This window comes from Halyomorpha halys, unplaced genomic scaffold (assembly GCF_000696795.3).
Source record: "Halyomorpha halys isolate HHAL.00 unplaced genomic scaffold, Hhal_1.1 Scaffold2649.1, whole genome shotgun sequence".
NCBI classification, from domain to species: domain Eukaryota; kingdom Metazoa; phylum Arthropoda; class Insecta; order Hemiptera; family Pentatomidae; genus Halyomorpha; species Halyomorpha halys.
The window spans coordinates 26,083-45,980 of NW_027107724.1; the positions used below are offsets into that span (position 1 = coordinate 26,083).

At 33.6% G+C, this 19,898-nt stretch overlaps 2 protein-coding genes across 2 annotated transcripts in view; both read right to left on the reverse strand.

The window, feature by feature from the left end:
* Positions 1-4,534: 4,534 nt before the first annotated feature.
* On the reverse strand, positions 4,535-11,449 carry Pcd (pterin-4a-carbinolamine dehydratase). Its single transcript, XM_014437517.3, has 3 exons — positions 11,291-11,449; positions 4,897-5,019; positions 4,535-4,827 (listed from the first exon to the last, which is right to left on the reverse strand). The coding sequence occupies exons 1-3, from the start codon at positions 11,372-11,374 to the stop codon at positions 4,639-4,641; spliced, it is 396 nt and encodes a 131-aa protein (XP_014293003.1). The 5' UTR covers positions 11,375-11,449; the 3' UTR covers positions 4,535-4,638.
* Positions 11,450-14,686: 3,237 nt separating this feature from the next.
* LOC106691665 (AMP deaminase 2) overlaps positions 14,687-19,898 on the reverse strand; it is a 44,928-nt gene continuing 39,716 nt past the window's right edge. Inside the window, exons 11-15 of the mRNA XM_014437516.2 lie at positions 19,655-19,818; positions 17,469-17,589; positions 17,210-17,383; positions 16,853-16,963; positions 14,687-15,158 (exon numbers count right to left, since the gene is read on the reverse strand). Of these exons, the coding sequence (XP_014293002.1) occupies positions 14,997-15,158; positions 16,853-16,963; positions 17,210-17,383; positions 17,469-17,589; positions 19,655-19,818 (732 nt within the window). The 3' untranslated portion in view covers positions 14,687-14,996. The remainder of the gene's footprint in view (positions 15,159-16,852; positions 16,964-17,209; positions 17,384-17,468; positions 17,590-19,654; positions 19,819-19,898) is intronic.

The following is a 19,898-nucleotide window of genomic DNA, read 5'->3' on the forward strand; positions in this document are numbered from 1 at the left end:
CCCGTCTTCCTTTTTCCCTCTTAGTTTTTCTCACAATTTCCTCTATGATATTCCGTTATCAACGATGTTCTACTCGACTGTTCCCGTGCATCTTAAGCCCCTCCGACACCCATAAAGCCCGAAAAGGTTCTCGATTGGAAAAATCCTCGTAACGTTAAGGATTGAGTGGTCAAGTACTTCAATCGCTCTCCATCGCCTCATCTGGTACCAGACCCTTGACTGACTGGGATATCCGCAAGTGTTCGCGGTTCTGTGGAACCTCTCTATATCTCCCCTGCTCTTATGATGTCTCATGGCGTTGAGATGCCACACTACATCTTGGGCCTTCATTCATTTCTAATAGTGGCATTATCGGAGTTCCTTCCTTATCAGACGAAATTCGGGTAGAAACTCTGGATCATTCGTTTCAGCACCATAACTACCTACGCCTAAGGGCTTGCAATCTTTTGCAGACCACGGTGGTTCGTCACTTCCCTCTGTTACTCAGCACCCCGAAGGGTGTCCACCATCAATTTAAAGGGAACGAATGTCCGGTCTTCCATAACAGTTCAATTATCTCCTAAATTAGCGCACTTACGACATAAGGTGATAAGTTTTCCCGGGCTTGGAAGCATCCTACAAATGTTTTTTCCAAGCAATCGTCTGCGAACAAATAGTTATAATTGAGCGTCTGCCAAACTTACTTTATTCCACTTTCATCAACCCAGAGTTCCAGTTTTTTTAAGTCCATCGGTCTTCCTCCACTCGTCACCTGATGAGGGCTCCCTGTTATCCTGCAGCTCCTCCTTTTCTGGTGTCCACTCCCGCAGAAACTGCCTCACTTTCCCGGACAATTCCCTTTCGACCTCCTCTTTTGCATTAACTAATATCACACGAGGCAGCCAGTCAGCTACCTCAGATTCTTTCCTCGGCTAGTGTATTATTTCCATCTTATATTTACTGAAGAGTTTCTTCCAGCGAGTAATTCTCGCAGAGGACTCTTTCAATTTTCCCAATGTAGGGTTTGATAGCCCGTGTGTACCAGTAATCTTCTTCTGAACACAAATGGTTGAAAGTGACCTACTGATCTACATGATCCCTAAAAGTTCCCTTTCAAGATCTGTTCATTCAGTTCAGTTTCTGCATCTGTGAGGCGTCTGCTAATGTACGCCATCGAGCGCTATCCATCTTCGCTACCTTGTGATGATACTACTCCAACTGCATACTCACTTGCAACCGCCGTAATCATAACATACCTCTGAAAATCAGGAAACACCATTCCCTTCCGGATATTTTATTCTATGATCGGTGTAATGATTACATCCTCTTTTAAACAAATTATTAAGAATGACTAAGTACTCCGTAATTTCTGGCATAAACCAATGGTAATAATTCAGGGCACCAAATAACCTCTGGATCCTTTTTTTACGTCCATTGGCACCGTCGTTTTATGTATCACTCCGATTTTATAAGCATCAGGTTTGACTCCTTGCTTCGAAAGTATGTGCCCTAAAAAAATTATTTGTTCCTGGCTGCATCGAGACTTTCACCAGGATAATATCAAGCTAAATTGTCTTCCTCCGGTATGCGCTTTTCATATGATCCCCTTCTATTACTACTTAACACCAACAAATCATCCATATAGATCTGACACGACTTGTCTATTCCTTGTAAAAACTCATCCATGGGGCGATGAAACGTTATAGGGGTGTTTTTTTAATTGAAACGCCATCCTCGTGAATTCATAATGTCCCCTCTCGAATGTGAACGCCGCTTTGAGTTGGTCCTCCATAAATATTTATCTGGTAGTAACCTGCTTTTAAATAAACTTATGATAAAATGGAAACTGTTATCTCGCATAATCTGTTCAAAATATCCTCAAATCTGGGTATTGGATATTTTTCATTCAACTTTCGGTCGTCAGACTCTACCTAATATTTTTCCGTATTTTTACCCGTCACTCTTCATTGTTAGTGTTTATAAGGGACTATTGTAGGGTGACGTGCTGTCTATAATTATACCTTATTTTTTAAAATATCCAATTCTTCCCGAATAAGCTTACTTAGGTAGGTTACCCTATCTTGTTTTAACAGGATTTTATGCACAGTATTCCCCGTCTCTTCCAACATGTCTTCCTCTTTGAAAGATTGATTGGCTCTACACGCGCTCTTCTATCCCTTATAAGCTGATAAAAAAGGTATTTCTTCTCCCCCCCCTCTCCCATCTTAATACTTCTCTTGCCCACGATATTATTGAACCTTGTGCTTACTTTGCCTGTTGGAAAAGTAAGCACAAGGTAATTGTCTGATGATTATGCACTCCCAACCGCATGAACCCTCAAGGTGTCCCCCCACACAACTTAATCTATGCTTCTCTTCTACATGACAAGGCCTACCTAGGGTTTTTAAATTACATTGACATACCTGAACATGGATTGTTCTCAAGACTCAATTTCTTCAACTCTTTTCAACATATAATGAGTTTCGACAAAAAAAAAAATGCGCATACCTGAAATAATTTCATACCTTCTTTTTAAGGATATTTACTGTACCTGCTCAATATTCGAGATAAATTTTTTGTTATTTTCTAACAGAAAATAATTTTCAGGGCTTTTTCACCTCCCTGAATGAAATGGAAGATTTCTTCTTCAAGGATCCATCTGCTCCCTCCAAATGTATTCTTCAGCCTTTCCTTCACAAGCGACCCCGGTGTCTCTTCTTCACCATGTGTTTTGTTTAAGATATTCCTCTTGATCCTGCATACCAAGCCAGTTATTAGTGCTTCTGCATCTTCCTGTTTTAAGATTATACTTGTAGTATACAGGTGTCGAAATTGAGGGGTAGGGTACTTATTTTCATCAACAGAAAATGATTAAATAGACCTTCATTTTTAGCTCATCTTTAAGGTTATAATTGATTAAAATACATGAAACTTTGAGTAAAATAAGTCATATTTTTCTGGGACGTGCATGAGCTCACAGGCTGCTATGGAGCAACCAGGGATTCTGCAGTCCCGGACGTAATTTGTTTTTTTTTTTAAAAAAAGGTCCGCAAATCACGCTGCTAAAACAAAATCAAGACAAGTAATATTTTAAATTTTCGAGGAGAGGAGAGGGATTGACAATTCTTAAGAAAAAGCACATTTCAATGTGGGAAGTTGACATTACTGTTTATTGGAAAGTATAATCTAAAATCTTTACAATTTACCATATGTATGAGAGTACTCCCTGAAATTATCTCTTTTCCTTAAAATTGATCTCTCTAAATAGCGTTTATTGGTATTTTGAGTACAATACCTGTTTGAGTTGTTTCAACATAATTTTCGCAATTTGAAGTAGGTGTTAGATATCAAATTTTTCTGGTTTTCAAATTATTGAGCTGGTAATCTTTTCCCTACCCCTCAATATCAACATCTCTATTCTATTAGTATAATACTAAAATGGAAAGAGGTGGACTCTCTAATAATTGGCTAGATATGCAGAATCAGATACAATATCTTGACCCAGATACAAGGGTATGAGAAGACACCTTGGCGTGTCCTGAAGAGGAGGCTGAAGAATGCATTCGGAGGGAGCATATGAACCTCGGAAAGAGACATCTTCCATTCAATTCAGGGAAATGAAAAAGTATTAATATTTAAAAATAAGGTTTTGCTTTTTTAAAAATTGATCTCAGTAATTAATAAACATAATAAATGCACCATAATGCAGTTACTAACGATTGTTTTCTTTGAAGTAGCAGTTTTTAATATATCCTCAAAATTTTGATTTATTTTTAGTTGTAAAACAAAAAAAAATGTAAAACTGTATCTCAGAAATTAGACCAACAGATAGATGTCCATAAGCACTGAAATTTAATCTAGCCAGAAATTCATAATAATAATTTCTGTAGAGTACGCTGAATGTAAAATGAATAAAGATTTTTTTTTTTTTTTTTCTGGGAGAGAATGATCTGGAAGTGTGTGTCTGAAATAGTTTAATACCTACCTTCCAAGGATATTTGGATATTTAATGCACCTCTTGTATAGCCAGTGTAAAAATCATTTTTAAATATAAAGTTCCAGTTATTTTCTGTTGGAAATAAACAAATGGTCACCATTTTTTATGATGGCAGATGTACATTTTTTGGCTCTTCTACAAGAATATTATTTACTAAGATAAATTAAAATTTCTGTAAAATAGGTCATATTTTTCGGTAGGACAATTTGCAATGCTGATTGATCAAAATAAATATACTTTAAATAACTTAAATTTAGATATACAATTTATTTTTCAAAAAAGAGCATAATAATCAAAGCACATTTGTATGAATAATGCATAATAGAACAATTTAATAAAAACAAGTTTTCACCTTCCAGAGGGTGGGGCGACCCTTCTAGATCCGCTAGTGATTTTGTGTAAATCTTAGCTGTTACCATTTTACTGATTTTTAATTCCTGTAAATCTATGAAATGAAGTCGTGCGATGATCTTACTTTTAGTAATACCAAATAAAACGCTTTCATTTATCAGCTTTAGTTGAACATATTATTTTTTCATAAAGAAACTATACAAATAATCGATAGATCAAATGCTTTTATTTTAATAAAACAAACAGCAAATTATTATAAAAATGTATAAAAAAAAATGTCAAATACAGCTTAAACAATCACAACTTCAAGATTATTTAGATGACAAAAATTTAGAAGCTAAATCATCAATAAATGTTGCTAATTTCACATCTCTTGAACTGAGCCCATTCACATCATGAGAGGATAAAGTTACAGAAACTTTGTTATAGACATTAAACCATTCTGGATGGTGATCCATTTTTTCAGCAGTCAATGCTACACCAGACATGAAACTAAAAGCCTATAAAAGAAGGATTTATTAACTAAATAGATCTTTTGATAACAATGAAAACAATGAAACAATTCTTACCTCATTAAAGTTTTTAAAATTAAAATCTTTTATTATGGCATCACGATTTTCTACCATTTTCCATCCTGTTTTGAAAAGTGGACCTACCAAATTTTTTCTTTCATCCTCAGACAGTTTAGCACACTAAAAAAATAAAATTAAACATAAAGACCAAATATATGTAAAACTATATACAACCTTAAAACAACAATACATGGATTTGGACAAAACTTTCCAGGAAATAAATAAAACATTATAACAATAAAAAAAAAAATTTCTTTTTCATTTCATGGTAACCCCATACAAGTAGAATACTTCATCTATATCCAGTTTTGCTTTGATGCCCATTTCACATATATCAGCAACCAATAATTTGTCAAGAGTTACTTCCTTTTCATGCTTATAACCTGACTTAGACTTCATTAGACCAAGACAGCAATATGTTGTATACCCACATTTATGTTTCATGGTGCTCACCTAATCTGAGTTACTGGAGAAAAAAAATAACTAGTGAGAACCAAAATTAGTTAAATTAAGGTATAAAGTTCCGAAAACACCAGATTATACTCTGATCATAATGCTGAAGGTAACTTAAATTTTTCTATTAGTTCAGGAGCTAGAAAGCTAAAATATGTTTCATTAATATCAAGCTAAAACATTTTGGAAAGATTCATATTATCACAATAATATTATGCTGCAATGAATTTTTGAAATATGAATTTTATTTCAGGAGGCCAGAAATTAATCCGATATTAATTATGCAATCGTTAATATTATTGCATCCTTATTGGATTTCCAATACCACTAAATTAACATTAATCTTATTAAAACAATCTTACTATTGAACAGCTTCTCACCTAACACCATACAAAAATTTTAAAACTCTCATAAAAATCCTACAACTTCTGATCTCCCGACTAACTCTTTACAACCACCTCCTTCCTCTTATACAGGTCCTTTTTTTTCTTATATCCCCTATTTTTTCAAATAATATACAGAACTTTTAATAATCTACTGTTCCTTACCTATGTTGTGGCCTCAAATCCCATAGTTAATATTCCTAATTTTTACAAACTCAAAAGATCCTATGCGACTCCGGTATTGTTTACTGAATTCTAAGTCCATTTCAAAATGGTTGTTCTGAAAGGCGGAGAACAGGACACTTAATAACACATGTTCTATTATGCACTCATTAGAATATTCCAAAAGCTCTATAGGCTGAAATAATGAACATGTCAACATACAAACTTGACAGAAGTGGTCCATCTATAACCGAGAGGAATGGATTTATAGGTGAACAAGAAACCATGTCTGAAACATTTGAAGATCATTGATTCTTCTTGTTATGCTCACATTCCAGCTTAATAGAATAGAAAGATCAACAAGAAAGCCAGCAAAGGAATTTCGCTTCTGTATAAGGATAATGATGATTGTGAAGTGTTTAAGATATATTTTAATTATTATAGATTTGCTTTGAATATGTATTATTGAAAATAATAAAATGTTTTCTAGTCAGTTTAAAAGGTTTTAAGCCTTTATCTGGCCTCTTTTTACTTAATTTAACTCTCCTCTATTGTTCTAACCAAGATCGGAATCATTTCACTCTCTTACTGAACCACCATCACAAGATTCTCCTTAGTATTTAAATGATAACACAGTGATGTTTTCCTTTAATATCCTGGCAGGTGTACTGAGTTCAGGGCCTTGCTGTTATCACTCACTATCATGGCCACATTTCAGGATTTATTATTATGACTAACGGTGGATACTTACTTATGATAATAAAATAATATTATAGTGGAAAAAATAATTAAACCATATTAATTTTTTAACTGGTGAGTTATATCACTCAAAGCTGGTGAATAGAGATAGAAAATGAAACCATATAATTAAACTACCATAAAATAAATGGTAATGATAAGAACATTAATTTATTTAAATAATAATCAAGACATTTTAAATTTAATAAACTATTATCAATTTATTTTTAAATTTAATTTTGATAACAAATAGAATTTTATTATTACATCAATAATCAATAAAAAGAAAAAAAAAAATTATTTTAATAATGAATAAAAACTCAGAAAGTTCGAGAACACAGCTGAGTGGATTGGAGTGTGTGTGTTCAAAGATGTCAAGTAAAATAAACTATTCGGTGAAAAGTTTAAGAACCCAAAACTAGGGGTGACATGAGGTTTACAATAAACATATGTAGCCCAAAATGCACAGGGATTAACCATCAATTTAATCTAGTAAGTAAACTTTATCCTGTTCTGTTACAATAACATTAAAAAGTAGCTAGAGAACAAACCTAAAAACATCTCATAGTGGCATGAATTACAGAAATGTTCCCCCATACCGAGGTTTATGGATTAGAGGAAGGACAAAAATTTCTGTATCTGTATCAGATAAAGAAAAAGAAAAACACATTCAAACAATAGACACATGAATTCAAAGAACAAAAACCAACCAGTAAGGCAGCAGAACAGAAAAGCAGAAACAACTCCTAGTTAAAGCTTACAGTGTTATGCGTCTTGTACTCAGTCAGTAACAAATACATTGGACTACAGGAGCCTACAAAATGACAGTAAATGGAAAAAATTAATTACTAACAACTCCCCTACCTTATATTAAGATCTTATAAAATGAATACTGTATAATTATAAAGCTAAAATTAACCCTGCAATGTTAAGACTTAAAACAGAAACACAAGGCTGGGTAAATCTAACCCGACAATAATTTATATTCATGTTTGGGCTGTTTAGTTAAGTTTGGAAAAAATTAAAATCATAAAATATGTTTCAGAACTTTGGCGTAGGGAGGTGGTTGCCCCATCGCCCGGTCAGAGTATCACAGATAGACACTGGTCCTCCAGGTTGGGGGAACAGTACACTGACGCTCATACATTTACACAGATTACAGCACACTTCATTCACCCCAACACTATAGACCAAGGTCAATGACAGTACACACCCTAGGGGTCATATCTCCCCTAGGTAGCCACCCTGGATGGGGAAGCGTGTCAGGAAGCTATGAGGAGGCAATCGCTCCACCTGACTCGGGGAGTGGGCCGATACCTCATTCACCTTAAACCCTATCATCACAGAAAACGGCCTGAATGGGAAGGAGTGCGAGCTTGTGGAAGAGATTAGGAAAGCCAAGGTGGATCTGCTGGCAATGACAGAAACTAAGAGGAAAGGAATGGGAGAAGTTAAGATACAGGACTATACTCTCCTATATTCTGGTGTAAATAACAACGAGAGAGCAGCCGGTGGAGTAGGTTTCTTGTTCCATGAAGACCTGGCTTCTGTAATAAAAGGTTGGAAATTTGTGAGTAACCGAATCATAGTTTTATACATACTGGAAGGAGAGAGATGGTTCAATCAGTGATGGTCAACTATAGGCCGAACAAAAGTGCTGTCTCTGAAGAAAAAGATAACACTGTGTGTCAAACCACCTGTTTATAACGAATAAAGAATGTCATTAATATACCAGAGAGGAGCAAGGAAGAAACAAAAAATCTATTATAGATTATATTCTGGTTAAAAGAGAGGAAATGCGAGAAATACAGGATGCCAGAATCAAAAGTGGATTTGAGATCGGAACTGACCCATTATTTATTAATAGCAAATATAACATGGAAAGATACAAAGCCAAGAAAAAGATGCAATGACCTCAAAAAAGGGGTAATCAAATCGTGCCTCTTAAAGCAGGAGGAAATGGCGACTTATTTTCAGGAAGAGGTAGAAAGAATTGCTTCAGACCAAAGCAGACTTTGGGATAGTGATGAAATCGATATGAGCTGCACAGCTTTTAGGAGGATCCTCCTTGATGCCTCGGAATTGATCTGTAGCAAGAAGAGCATAAGTCTAGCCCCAGAAAAACTGCCTGGTGGACAGAAGATGTTAAAAAAGCGATCCAAGAAAAGAAGGAAGCTTGGAAGAATCATTTGAGCTTGAAAACTCCTGCTGCTCACCAATTGTACAAGGATGGTTAGGGATGGTTAGGGATGGTCAGATAGAGATATTGATCGAGGGATGGCCTTGGGAGTGATGAGTCTTTATAATAAAACCAGGAATGTGGTTAGGACAAGGAACCGTATATCACAGGAATTCAAAACAAAATCGGGTATTTGTCAAGGTTGCTGCTCGAGCCCACTGCTCTTCATAGTAGTCCTCGATAAAGCAATAAAGAAAGCTAAGCTTAGATGAGACAGTTTCAGTTAGGACACATGAACTTACAACCCATAAAATTTTCTGTGTTGGCTTTTGCCGATGACCTGGTTTTGCTGGCTTCCAACGACCGAGACCTCCAATACAACCTAAATGTTCTGCAAGAGGAAATGGCTTCGATGAACATTAACATGAAAATTAACCCAGAAAAGACCAAACGTTTGAAGTAGGAAAGGAACCCCGGAGAATAATGAGGGTGATCAGAACGAACAGAAAAAAACTAGAGGAGGTCCAGAATTTCAAATATCTAGGTGCTCATCTCAATGAAAGCGACTTACATTGATGAGGAAGTTTCTCAAAGAATCAATGCAGCTGGAAGAATATTTAGTTTACTTTGAAGGGGTTTCCTGGGCAAAAGGGAGGTGAAGAGAAAAACTAAAATAATGATCTACAAATCGACGTTCCCCCTATTCTTTCCTACTCTTCTGAATAGTGGACCCTCACCTCGAAACACAAGAGCTGGATCCAATTCATGGAGATGCAGTACCTTCGTAAGGTGGAAGGAAGGACATGATGAGATTGAGTACGGAACAGTACCATTCGGACTAGCCTCGGAGTCGAACCGGCTGAGAGCATCCTAGAGGGATACAAGCTAAGATGGTTCGGACACCTCCATCAGATGGACCAGGAAAGAACTGCCAGAAAGACATATGAGACTCGCATGGTGGAGAGAAGAAGGCCAAGAGGAAGACCACGCATTTCCTGGGAGGAAAGTGTTAAGGAGGCGGGATATGGACTAAAGTAGGAGAAGGGAGATGGTCCAAGAGCGAGATATCTGGTCCAGACTCTGCAAATTGTAACCCCACACTGAACAAGCAGTAAAGGGAATAAAATGATTATGATTATGATATTATATATTTCAGAACACTTAGGACTAGAATAATTGTAGAGATTATACTAAAAAATTACAAAATATAAAAACATTAATAAGAGTAAGAAATAGAAAATAAATAATAATTAATTTATCATGACAAGTGCAGTAGGAACTTTGAATTCCTTTCTAGCCACTGTTTGTGAAAAATATACAATAAAATACTAAACATAAAATTGTATAACCAAGCATAAGATATTCGGACTTAAAAATGATTCAACAACAACAAATAATTACATCAAGGGTCATTGGAATTTCTACTTTCCTTCTTTTCCAATAAACTATGAATGATTAAAAATCACTAACATGAAATGTAATGTAAAAGTGTACATAAATTCCTTGTTATAGCATTAAGTGCATAAAGGAATTTACATTATGAATATTTAACAAGTATTTTCTATCAATTGCGAGTATAAAAACACACACACAAACAAATATTAGCATTGAACTGTAGAAGTAGCAAAAATTATGTCACATAAACAGTAAGGGTGAGTTAAACTGACCCAGATTTCTAATTTTTCATAAGTTATTACACATAGGTTCAAAATGCAATTTACCCAAATAGTCCCACTTTGTCAATAGCAAGACTATTTGTAAAAATCGGTGAAAAAATTATGAAAAGATATTAAATACTACTCTGATGCGGGGATGCATTATAGCTGTCTGTAATGCAAAACATTGATAAAGATAAATGAATGATTTGGTATGATGAAAAACATGTTCAATTTTATTTATTTATTTTTTGTTAAAAGTGATTAGAAACAACACATTGATTTATTCAAATATATCAGAATTATTTGTAATTTTGTATAATACGTAATTGTTGTACATTTAATTGTTTTTCTTTATTTATTTCACATGGTTTTTCACGTTTAGAATTATTTTTAGCCACTTAGTATTTACTCTAAAAAGTTCTTCAATCTTTTCATTGAGATCCCTCCTACTTTACTACTTTATAATATATGTAATTATGCTACAAAATAAATAACAGGAATACATAATAATGAATATATATAAAAAATATATCAAAGAAAAAATAAAGCCACCAAAAAATATGTATAACAGTAGGAAATCTTTGGATAATCAATAGTTAAGTGATAAGAATAAATTTTAATAAAGTTGGTGTATTTTGTTTTCTAGAAACAGCTAAGCCAATTCACAAAGTAATTGTATCAACTAGTTCAGCTACCAGGCTTGAAATATGTATTATCCAAAAACAAAATTAAAAAAAATTGTCCTACTAGTTGGAGTAAGATATTTAAACAAGAATAAATAAACATGTCATTAAACGTCACTGCTAGTCAAAACTTACCATTCTTTTATTTCTTGATAAATGCTTCACAAAAGGGCTGTATTTCAACAAAGTGGAATAAGTGAAAGGTCTAAAGTATAACATTACATAATTCAAATTAAATATTCATAAGTTTACACCAAAGAAGTCAAGTAACTTGTTGAACTAGAATTTGAGCAGAGAGGTATAGAATGAAATAGTCACATACATCCACAGAGATATTTTCTTCAAAAGTACCCTACTATGTGCATCTGTTAATGTTCATTTCATCACTTAAAGTGCATAACCCTACAAACATAAATCAAGACTATATCCTTCCTATAGTTTTGTATATAAATTATATATAAAAGTACACATAAACTCACTCTCCCTCTATTAGAGGTGTAAGGAAGCTATTTATTCGGCACTTTTACAGAGCGATAAAATTTCACAATAAATGATAATATCTTGTCAAAATTTAAACCATTTCATGACTTTTTTATTTGTAACCAATACAATACACGACAAATATGATTGTTCTTGTCAAAAAGATTTTAGAGTTACTGTGTATGTTAGTTTTTTTAATTGAAATACCTAAATAAGGGAGCAGCAAAACTTTCTATTACTCCGGGCGGCTGACACCCACGCTATGCCACTGGTGCAGTAGTAGTTTATTTTACCGTTAAATATTTTAAAACAATATTTTGTGCCGTTGTTCTATAACTGGGGTCCGAACAGGGACATTTTTCAGGAAAGAAGGCAAGACCGTGATTGACTGGGATAGTGGAATGAATTGGACACCGATATTTTTGGTGAATAAAAAATCAGATAGGCAGCTCTTGCGGATCAATCAGTAGAACGTTTTTTGTCCTCTAGTGGTCTGACCTACTGTTTTTTAACTGTGATTTCTAATAACATTAATTCGATTTTAAGGCCATCTATTGTCAAATTTGGGGCCCATATGTGAAGACTTCCAGCTCCTAAATATTATTATTTTGAGTATCCACAATTTTTTTCCGAGTAATGGAGTTATTTTTTATCACTGTACATGAACTACTTGATGTATACCTATGTAAAAGCAATATATATAACATTCTCTTACTCAGGCTCAACTTCCGTATAGAAGTGAGGCAGCAAGTTTTCTGGGTTCACAATATGCTCTTATCCTTATGCTTCCGGAGGTATTCCACTTTTTATCCTTAGTTATTACCCCGTCCAAGAAGGGTTCGATCTTGTTTGAAATTTGAACAAAGTCTGGATTTGTTTGTTCAATTTCTTCTCACACACCAACCCTAGTTTCAGATTTCTTTGTCGAACTGAATCAAGCCATGTTTACAAAAAAAGGATTCTGCTCTCGCATGATCTTAAAGGTTCATCATAGACCGTCATCAATCAAAGATGGTCGCATAAAGCGTGGTTTATCAGAGAGGTCGAAATTATATATTTCAAATTTTTCGAATCATCTTCTACATTTTCTAGCAGAAGTTGGACATTCACTAAACATTTTCAATAAATTTCTACATCCTTGTGCAGCATTTCTTCCATATTGGAATTCGCAAAATAAATATATAGTGGAGTAAATGAACTTTATCAATAGCCTTGGTTACACGATCGCGTTTCACTTAATATTAGCATGAATAGTCTTCATATTATTTCATTCTCTAGATCAGTATGCACACATTCAGTGAAATGTGTCAAACAAATATGCGCCTACTTGTTGAAACTTGTAGATGCGACGGACGGAATCTATATACAGAATTCAACAACTACATAAATATAAGTTTCAGTCTGATAGGGGGTACTATCAGACATACTTCCAACTGCCACATGTAAACAGTGTAAAAAAGACATAAAGATGATTACTGGAGATAATAAATCAGTCCTATTAACCATCAAGTGTCCTTATTTATGTAATTCTTTTTCACTTTTTTTAGGTTTTAAACCCTTCAACCTGTAAGTGATGGCGAAACCGTACTTTTACAGAGATAATACAGAAAGAGTGCATCGATCTCAAAATTTATTTATTTCCTTTTTTGCTTTGCTTCTTCTCAGTATTTATCTTTTTCACTTTTTCTTTATTATTTTTAAATTTATATATATTTATAAACATAAACATGTTGAAGAATGGAAATGGAGAATCAAACGCTGCAGTCCGGAATGTGCCGTCGTTTAACACTGCTCCAACAATGTCGGAATTCTAGCATGGCGGAAGCGCATGCTACAATGATGAGTTAAACAATTTTTTAAAAGGGGTAAACTCTTTATAGTTGATTACTTTAAATCCCTTGAAGCGAAGAGATTACTGGGATTGCGGGAAGGAGAGAGCGATAAACATAGAGAGAAGAACAGAGTAAACAAAACCTAGAACCTGCTGCCGTCGGGAAGATCGTAAAGCCATGGGGACTGTCGCGCTGTCCGACAGCTAAGTACTTAGTAACTCAGCGTCCTCCCAGCAATTCCTCGGAGAATAAGGGAATCCGCTAATGAATCCACTGTACCATCTGAGACCTTAGAGACGGAAGCAGAAGGAGGGGTCTCCGAGTGGGTTAATTGATTGAATTAGAAAAGGTTACATTTAAGGTGGAAAATATTAAATTTAATGAGGAAATATTTACAATTGAAACGGAAAAGGAGACACTTGATTCGGAAAATTTATCAATTGATTTGGTGTATTGCTAAAATTTGTTATACCCGTTCTCGAACAAGATATTAGGAATTCTAAAACCCAATGAAAGATCGCTAAATTGACTCCCATTTTCATGAAATAAATAAATAACTATCTAATAATAAATATTTAAAAATAAATAAATAACTTTTTTTAAAAATTTTATAACCAGTTTATATTAACACTTTTATTTCTAGCCTACAGATAGTTATAGTTTTATTTTCCCCTACCACATGTACGCTACGTTTTTTATATGAATCTATTAATGATTCATATAAAATCAACTATCTCATCGTTAGCACTAAAAAATATCAGTTTCTCGTTTTTGTTCCATATTGTTTTATTGATTTATAAGTAACTAAAGTACTTACTTACCTTAGTTAAAATTGATATGTGTATATATATATACAGAGATACCCTTCCAGTAAATTGTCTCTGATCGCTAAATTGATAAAATGATTGCCCCCCTTTTTCAAAAAACATAAATAAATAATTATATAATAATAAATATTTAAAATTAAATAAACAACATTAATAAAAGTAATAAAAATTTACATTATAATGTTATGAGACTTCTACTGCAAGAAGTATTACTTGTTTTTGTCAAATCTATGTTATAATCTTTTTGTATTTAATATTTGGATTAATCAATAGTTAGGTGCAAGATAATAATAAAACAAGATATTTTAATGTGATTGATGGTTATGAAGGAAGGGAACATATTGAAAGCATTAATTCAGATATTTAGCTACACTTTATTCACATAAATAGTGTTACAACTTTTATATTAACATCTAGAATCTTAACATGTTTTTATTATTTTATAAAGATGGACTAAGTCAAAACAACGCACAAAACGTATATAATAAAAATACCAAAATTCAATCTCATTTTTAGATATTTGAATAAATATTTTTATAGCTAATGTTTCACAAGTATATAGTGTATGTAGTTCATTCATTTTATACATTCTCATAAAAATTTTTATTTTTTTTACATTCAGGTACTGTTAACATTTTTAAATATAAATAATTAATCTCAGTACAAGTATATCGGTTAAATTTAGATATTTAGTTTTATTTTCTAAATTATATCTTTTTCTACTGCTTTAAAGATATTTGATAACTCATCAACTAAAGTTTCATGTCTGAAAGCAACTCTTATATCGGGGACATTAGTGCGAGTGATATCATTACCAGCAACTCCTTCTTTGGTGTAATTTGGACCCAGCCAGTATTGTTTGCTCTGAAAATATATCAATAAATAATTAGATATATATATATATATATATATAACAAAAAAAAAACCTGTTTTGCTAGAGCACAAGAATATTAGGAAAAAATACTGTGCCACCAAATCACCTCCTTACACAAATGTTGGTCTATAAACAGTACTTCCTTACGAAGTACTGCCTACCTAACCCTTCATTCTTTGTAGCGGTACAGATTTTTTTAATTTCCATATATAAGGATGATATGACAAGGCATATTATCTGCGCTAATGCTAACTTCCTATATAAACAAACAGTGATAATGTAGATAAATGGTGCGGAAAGCCGGGAACTCTGTTCTCCTATTGTTTTTTTTTCTATCTTTCTTTATAATTTTTTAATTCTTTTCTTTTACCTATCATTTTTTCTTCACAATCTGATATGGCTACCAACCCAGTGAGAACTGTAGTTTTAAATAACCCTGTAGCTCATTTAGCACCTAAGGCCCCCACGGCTCTGATTCATGAGATTTCTCCACAGCCGGAGACAACGTTGTTCTTTCGGATCAAAGGAAGCGTTTTTTCCTGAAACAACCAAATACGTCAAAACGACCAGCATCGCGTTTAAGACCTTAACGAAAAACGCTCTGGAGGAAAGTAGGCATTTAAGTACTCACTAAGAACAACCTCCCGATTTCAATATTGGCCCTGGAAAAAGTCAGGAGTCAGCCGATGGAAATACCTCTATGGACGAAGGTAAAGATGAAAACGATGGCTGTATTCCTTACTTACTGACCGAAAGGTAAGGAAGGATGTAAATTAATCATTGGAAGGGCTGTATAATAAGCGCTGATTTTTAACTGGGGAATTTCAAGTTATTTTTCGCCATAAAAACCAGGAACGGATGGTGGGAGCAAGTAACTGTCGCTGGGTGACGACAGGTGTCGACTGTTGGGAGACGTCCGTAGCTCAGTTAGTTGAGGCTTAGGTCTTTGCAACCTGAGAACTGTGGGCGGCGCCCGTTCGAATCCTGTGGGTTCGACTTTTTCCATTTCTGTGGCGGTCCTATGAAATGAAAACTAGACCCTCTACCATGTTTAGAATAGGTTGATTACCTCTAGATAACAATATAATAATGTCAGAAATGATGAGGTGCCAACAGTTGAGATCTACTGGAAACCAATGGTGAAAATAAATATGACTGATAAGATTTAAGAAACACCAGGGAAGAAGTGACACATCTAGCAGTTCTGTACAAACATATTTGTTTTCTGATTTTCGAGAGAAATTCATTTAAAAGTTAAAAAACAACAACTTCGAGACCGAATATCTAGAGATATGACGATGTGCAATGAGAGCGTAACCTCTGGATTCACCTTCGGTAAAGCATCATTTAAAACATGAAAGTTGGGAATGCCAGTGGTTACGAGTGGGTAATAAGAAGGAATATTAAATATGTTCAAATATCTTATTTATATCGAAAACAACTAATTAATCGAATAAAATGAAAAAAAAAAAAAGTTCGTTCAAGATGAAGTTAGATAAAACCAAGAAAAACGCCCTAGACATCATAATGTTGCTTCGAGAATGACCAATAGAAATGTTATATATATATATATATATTAGCTCAACTATTGCTTATTTTAATATCTACGGTTATTGCTGTATTATTATTTTAATAATTCAGTACAATAATTGTTACTGTAGGTACTAAGCAAATATCAATTTACCCTGTGTGGAAAACCACTCATTAAAACACTGTTTCTAGCCAACTCGGACATATCACACGAGCTGAGTTTCCAAACTTGTGCAGCTATGCTGTATTCCTCCATCAAAGGTTCCTAAATGATTAAAAAATATTCATTAATTGGTATTATCAAAAGTACATTCTTAATCTTATAATGTATTGAATGAAACTGTGTGTTATATGACTTCATATAAGAAAAGTAAATAAAATTATTTAAAACAATTGAATGGTATCATATTATCCATTATTATTAAATAAAATTGAAGATTTTTATCTTTATTATTTATTGTTCATTTGTAATGAATTATTGTCGTCTATTTAAAAGTACTAATAAATTTACCTTGGTAAAATGAAATTGAAGAGGATCATCAGTGCTTAAGGAGACACATAATCCCCTCGCCAAATACTCAGGAAGTGGATTTCTATGATAGTTAAGGAACAGTGAATTATTACTTAGTGGAGACATTGCTATACCAATTTGTGCGAGGTAGTACAAATATTGCAGAACTGGTACCTGTACAATTAAAATTTTATTATATTTTAATTTGAAAATCTAAGAAATCATAATGTTTTTCACATATTTTTCCAATTATAACTACCTTTCGTAGAAGGAGACCATGAGATATGTTTTCTGCCATCATATATCCGCATACTAAATGCTGAACGGGACCAGCTTCGCCACAGTGTGGCCTCAAAACAAATGTGTTGAGGCCTTTTTCCCTTCAAATATACAAAGAATATTAAATGTTTAATAAATTAGTTTCTCACCTTTCGATGGTGTTCAGGACGTTATCACACGGTCCTGCAAGAGTAACGATCGGACGTGCATGTAAACAGAATAAAATGTAATAAGATACATGATGCAGGATGAATTTATGTCACAATACTGTCGTTTAAAGTTTTTAATTTTTATTATTTCTTTAACTCTTTCCTTTACCACTTAAGTTTCTATCGAAGTAATAAAGTATATTTGCTAAAGACTTATTTAATATAGCTGTTTAAGGATCAAATCCTTAATCATAATTATAAAAAAATAATCATAATTATAAAAAAAAAATTAAAACTGCATCAATTATATATCCATCATATGCAAAATTATATGGTCACCATTTTGGATAAGTGAAGCTTGCTTTGAATCAGACATATTAGGTACCCTAACGGTTTAGTAACTTTCATCTCTTAATTTCATTAATTTGTGCTGAATGGCTAGAATGATTGAGCAGAGTTATGATCTATCATTATGATGATTGAGACGATCAAGGCAGATGGGCAGCTGAACCAAACAAGGACAATATTGATTCATTAATTCACAGTTATTCACTTCAATAGAAAATTAATTAAAATTACAAAGATTTTTTTTTTTGTTTTCAGCTTGATTTTTATTTTTACATTTGACTTTATCCTGTTAAAATATAATCTAAAGTTAATAATGTCCATTTATTCAATTTCTATTTTTATTCTATTTCAATACAGTCCACTCATTCATTATAAACCTAGCCAGGTACAAATTGATCAATAGACAGTATTTAGTCCTCATTAAATGACCATTATCATCAAACAATAGGCTAGCTGTTAGATTCCTTAAAAGTATATGAGATAAGAAGATTTTTTATTTAATAAGAAATAGAAATGACGGTATATTGTTTCTGTTTATTTCAGGTTTGTAGCTATTACTAATGTTGTTATTTTGGGTCGGAAACCTCAACGACATTTCACATATCGTGATATGGACACAAAAATTGTTGAACTATATTAAAGGAACACAAGCTTCCTACGCAAATTAAATCGGTCGTTGCCTTTAAGGCTCTAGGATTGGACAGCCTACCATCAGAGCTGATCAAAGATGGAGAACCGCTAAGTACCAACTCTGAAACAGAGACATGAACTCTCGCCAATTCTGTTCAACACAGCTCTCGAAAAGGTGATAGGAATAATGTCAGGCGAAAATGGAGGGGTGTACTTTGGAATGATTGCGGTCTTCGGATGAAATTGGGAGAATATGAAGAGACTAGCAAACAATCTGGTAGGAGAACCGGGGCAAATTGACTTACAAGTAATTGAAAATAAAACAAACTATATGATATTAAGCAGAAAATCTCGATAGCAGATACTCCGTTGATGGCGAATTATTTACGGAAATAGATAGTTTCTAACACCTCGGCTCCATAAAAATCGCTATAAATTATCAACTGACAGGACCAATCCATAACAAGTATAAACAGAGCCTTCTTCTATCTTTCAAGAATATTGAAAAATCCTCGAGAAATTCAAATCTATAGGTGTATAACATCGCGATATAGTCACCTCTAGTATACTGCTGTGAAACCTTAACCGGCACCCTAGAAACAAGACAGATTTTAAAGGAAAGTCCAAAGTTCAGTGCTTGGAGGAGAAGAACTAATAGAGAACTGTTCGTAGATACCGGCGAGTCAATATCTGATGATATGAAGGCAAGAAGATTAAGATAGGCGATACATGTGGTTCAAAGCAATCAATCTTAACGCTTCGACACAATAATGAATTCCACTATAGACAGGAAAGAGACCACGTGGTAGGCTAAAAAGCAGGTGGGTGGGCAGATGTGCAGAAGTCTAGTTACGTGGCCAAAGATCTACAAAGTCTGTAGAGCCAACTGAAAAAAAATAAATTAAGCAATAAAAATCAAATACACTAAGACTCATACAGCAACCATTAAAAGTATGTTATAATTATTTTTAAGATCTCACACCTCCTTTATTATTTTTTTAATATCAAAATTGATTATCCTTTGATCAACAATACTTACCTTCGAAAATGATTGAGTACCGTTAGATTTGCATACATGTAATACTGATAGTAAGCATATGGAGGATTTTCCTCGTCATTCCATTCACCTGGTGTTAACACATCTTTATCAAACAAAGGGTTTTCTGGTTTGCTCTCATCATCGACGGAATCAAACCCTATAACCTAAGAAAAATTGTAATCAGAACCCATCATGTAAAAATATTATTATTATATTTTAAAGTTTGATCATGTAATTTTATGTT

Bases quoted from the DNA above. Each gene is read 5' to 3' on its own strand.
- Pcd (XM_014437517.3), bottom strand. From the start codon at position 11,374: ATGTTATACTTTAGACCTTTCACTTATTCCACTTTGTTGAAATACAGC. The intron at 5,020-11,290 runs GTAAGTTTTGAC...TTATTTTTTTAG, and splicing joins TATCAAGAAATAAAAGAATG to TGTGCTAAACTGTCTGAGGA. The intron at 4,828-4,896 runs GTAAGAATTGTT...CTTCTTTTATAG, and splicing joins ATTTTAAAAACTTTAATGAG to GCTTTTAGTTTCATGTCTGG.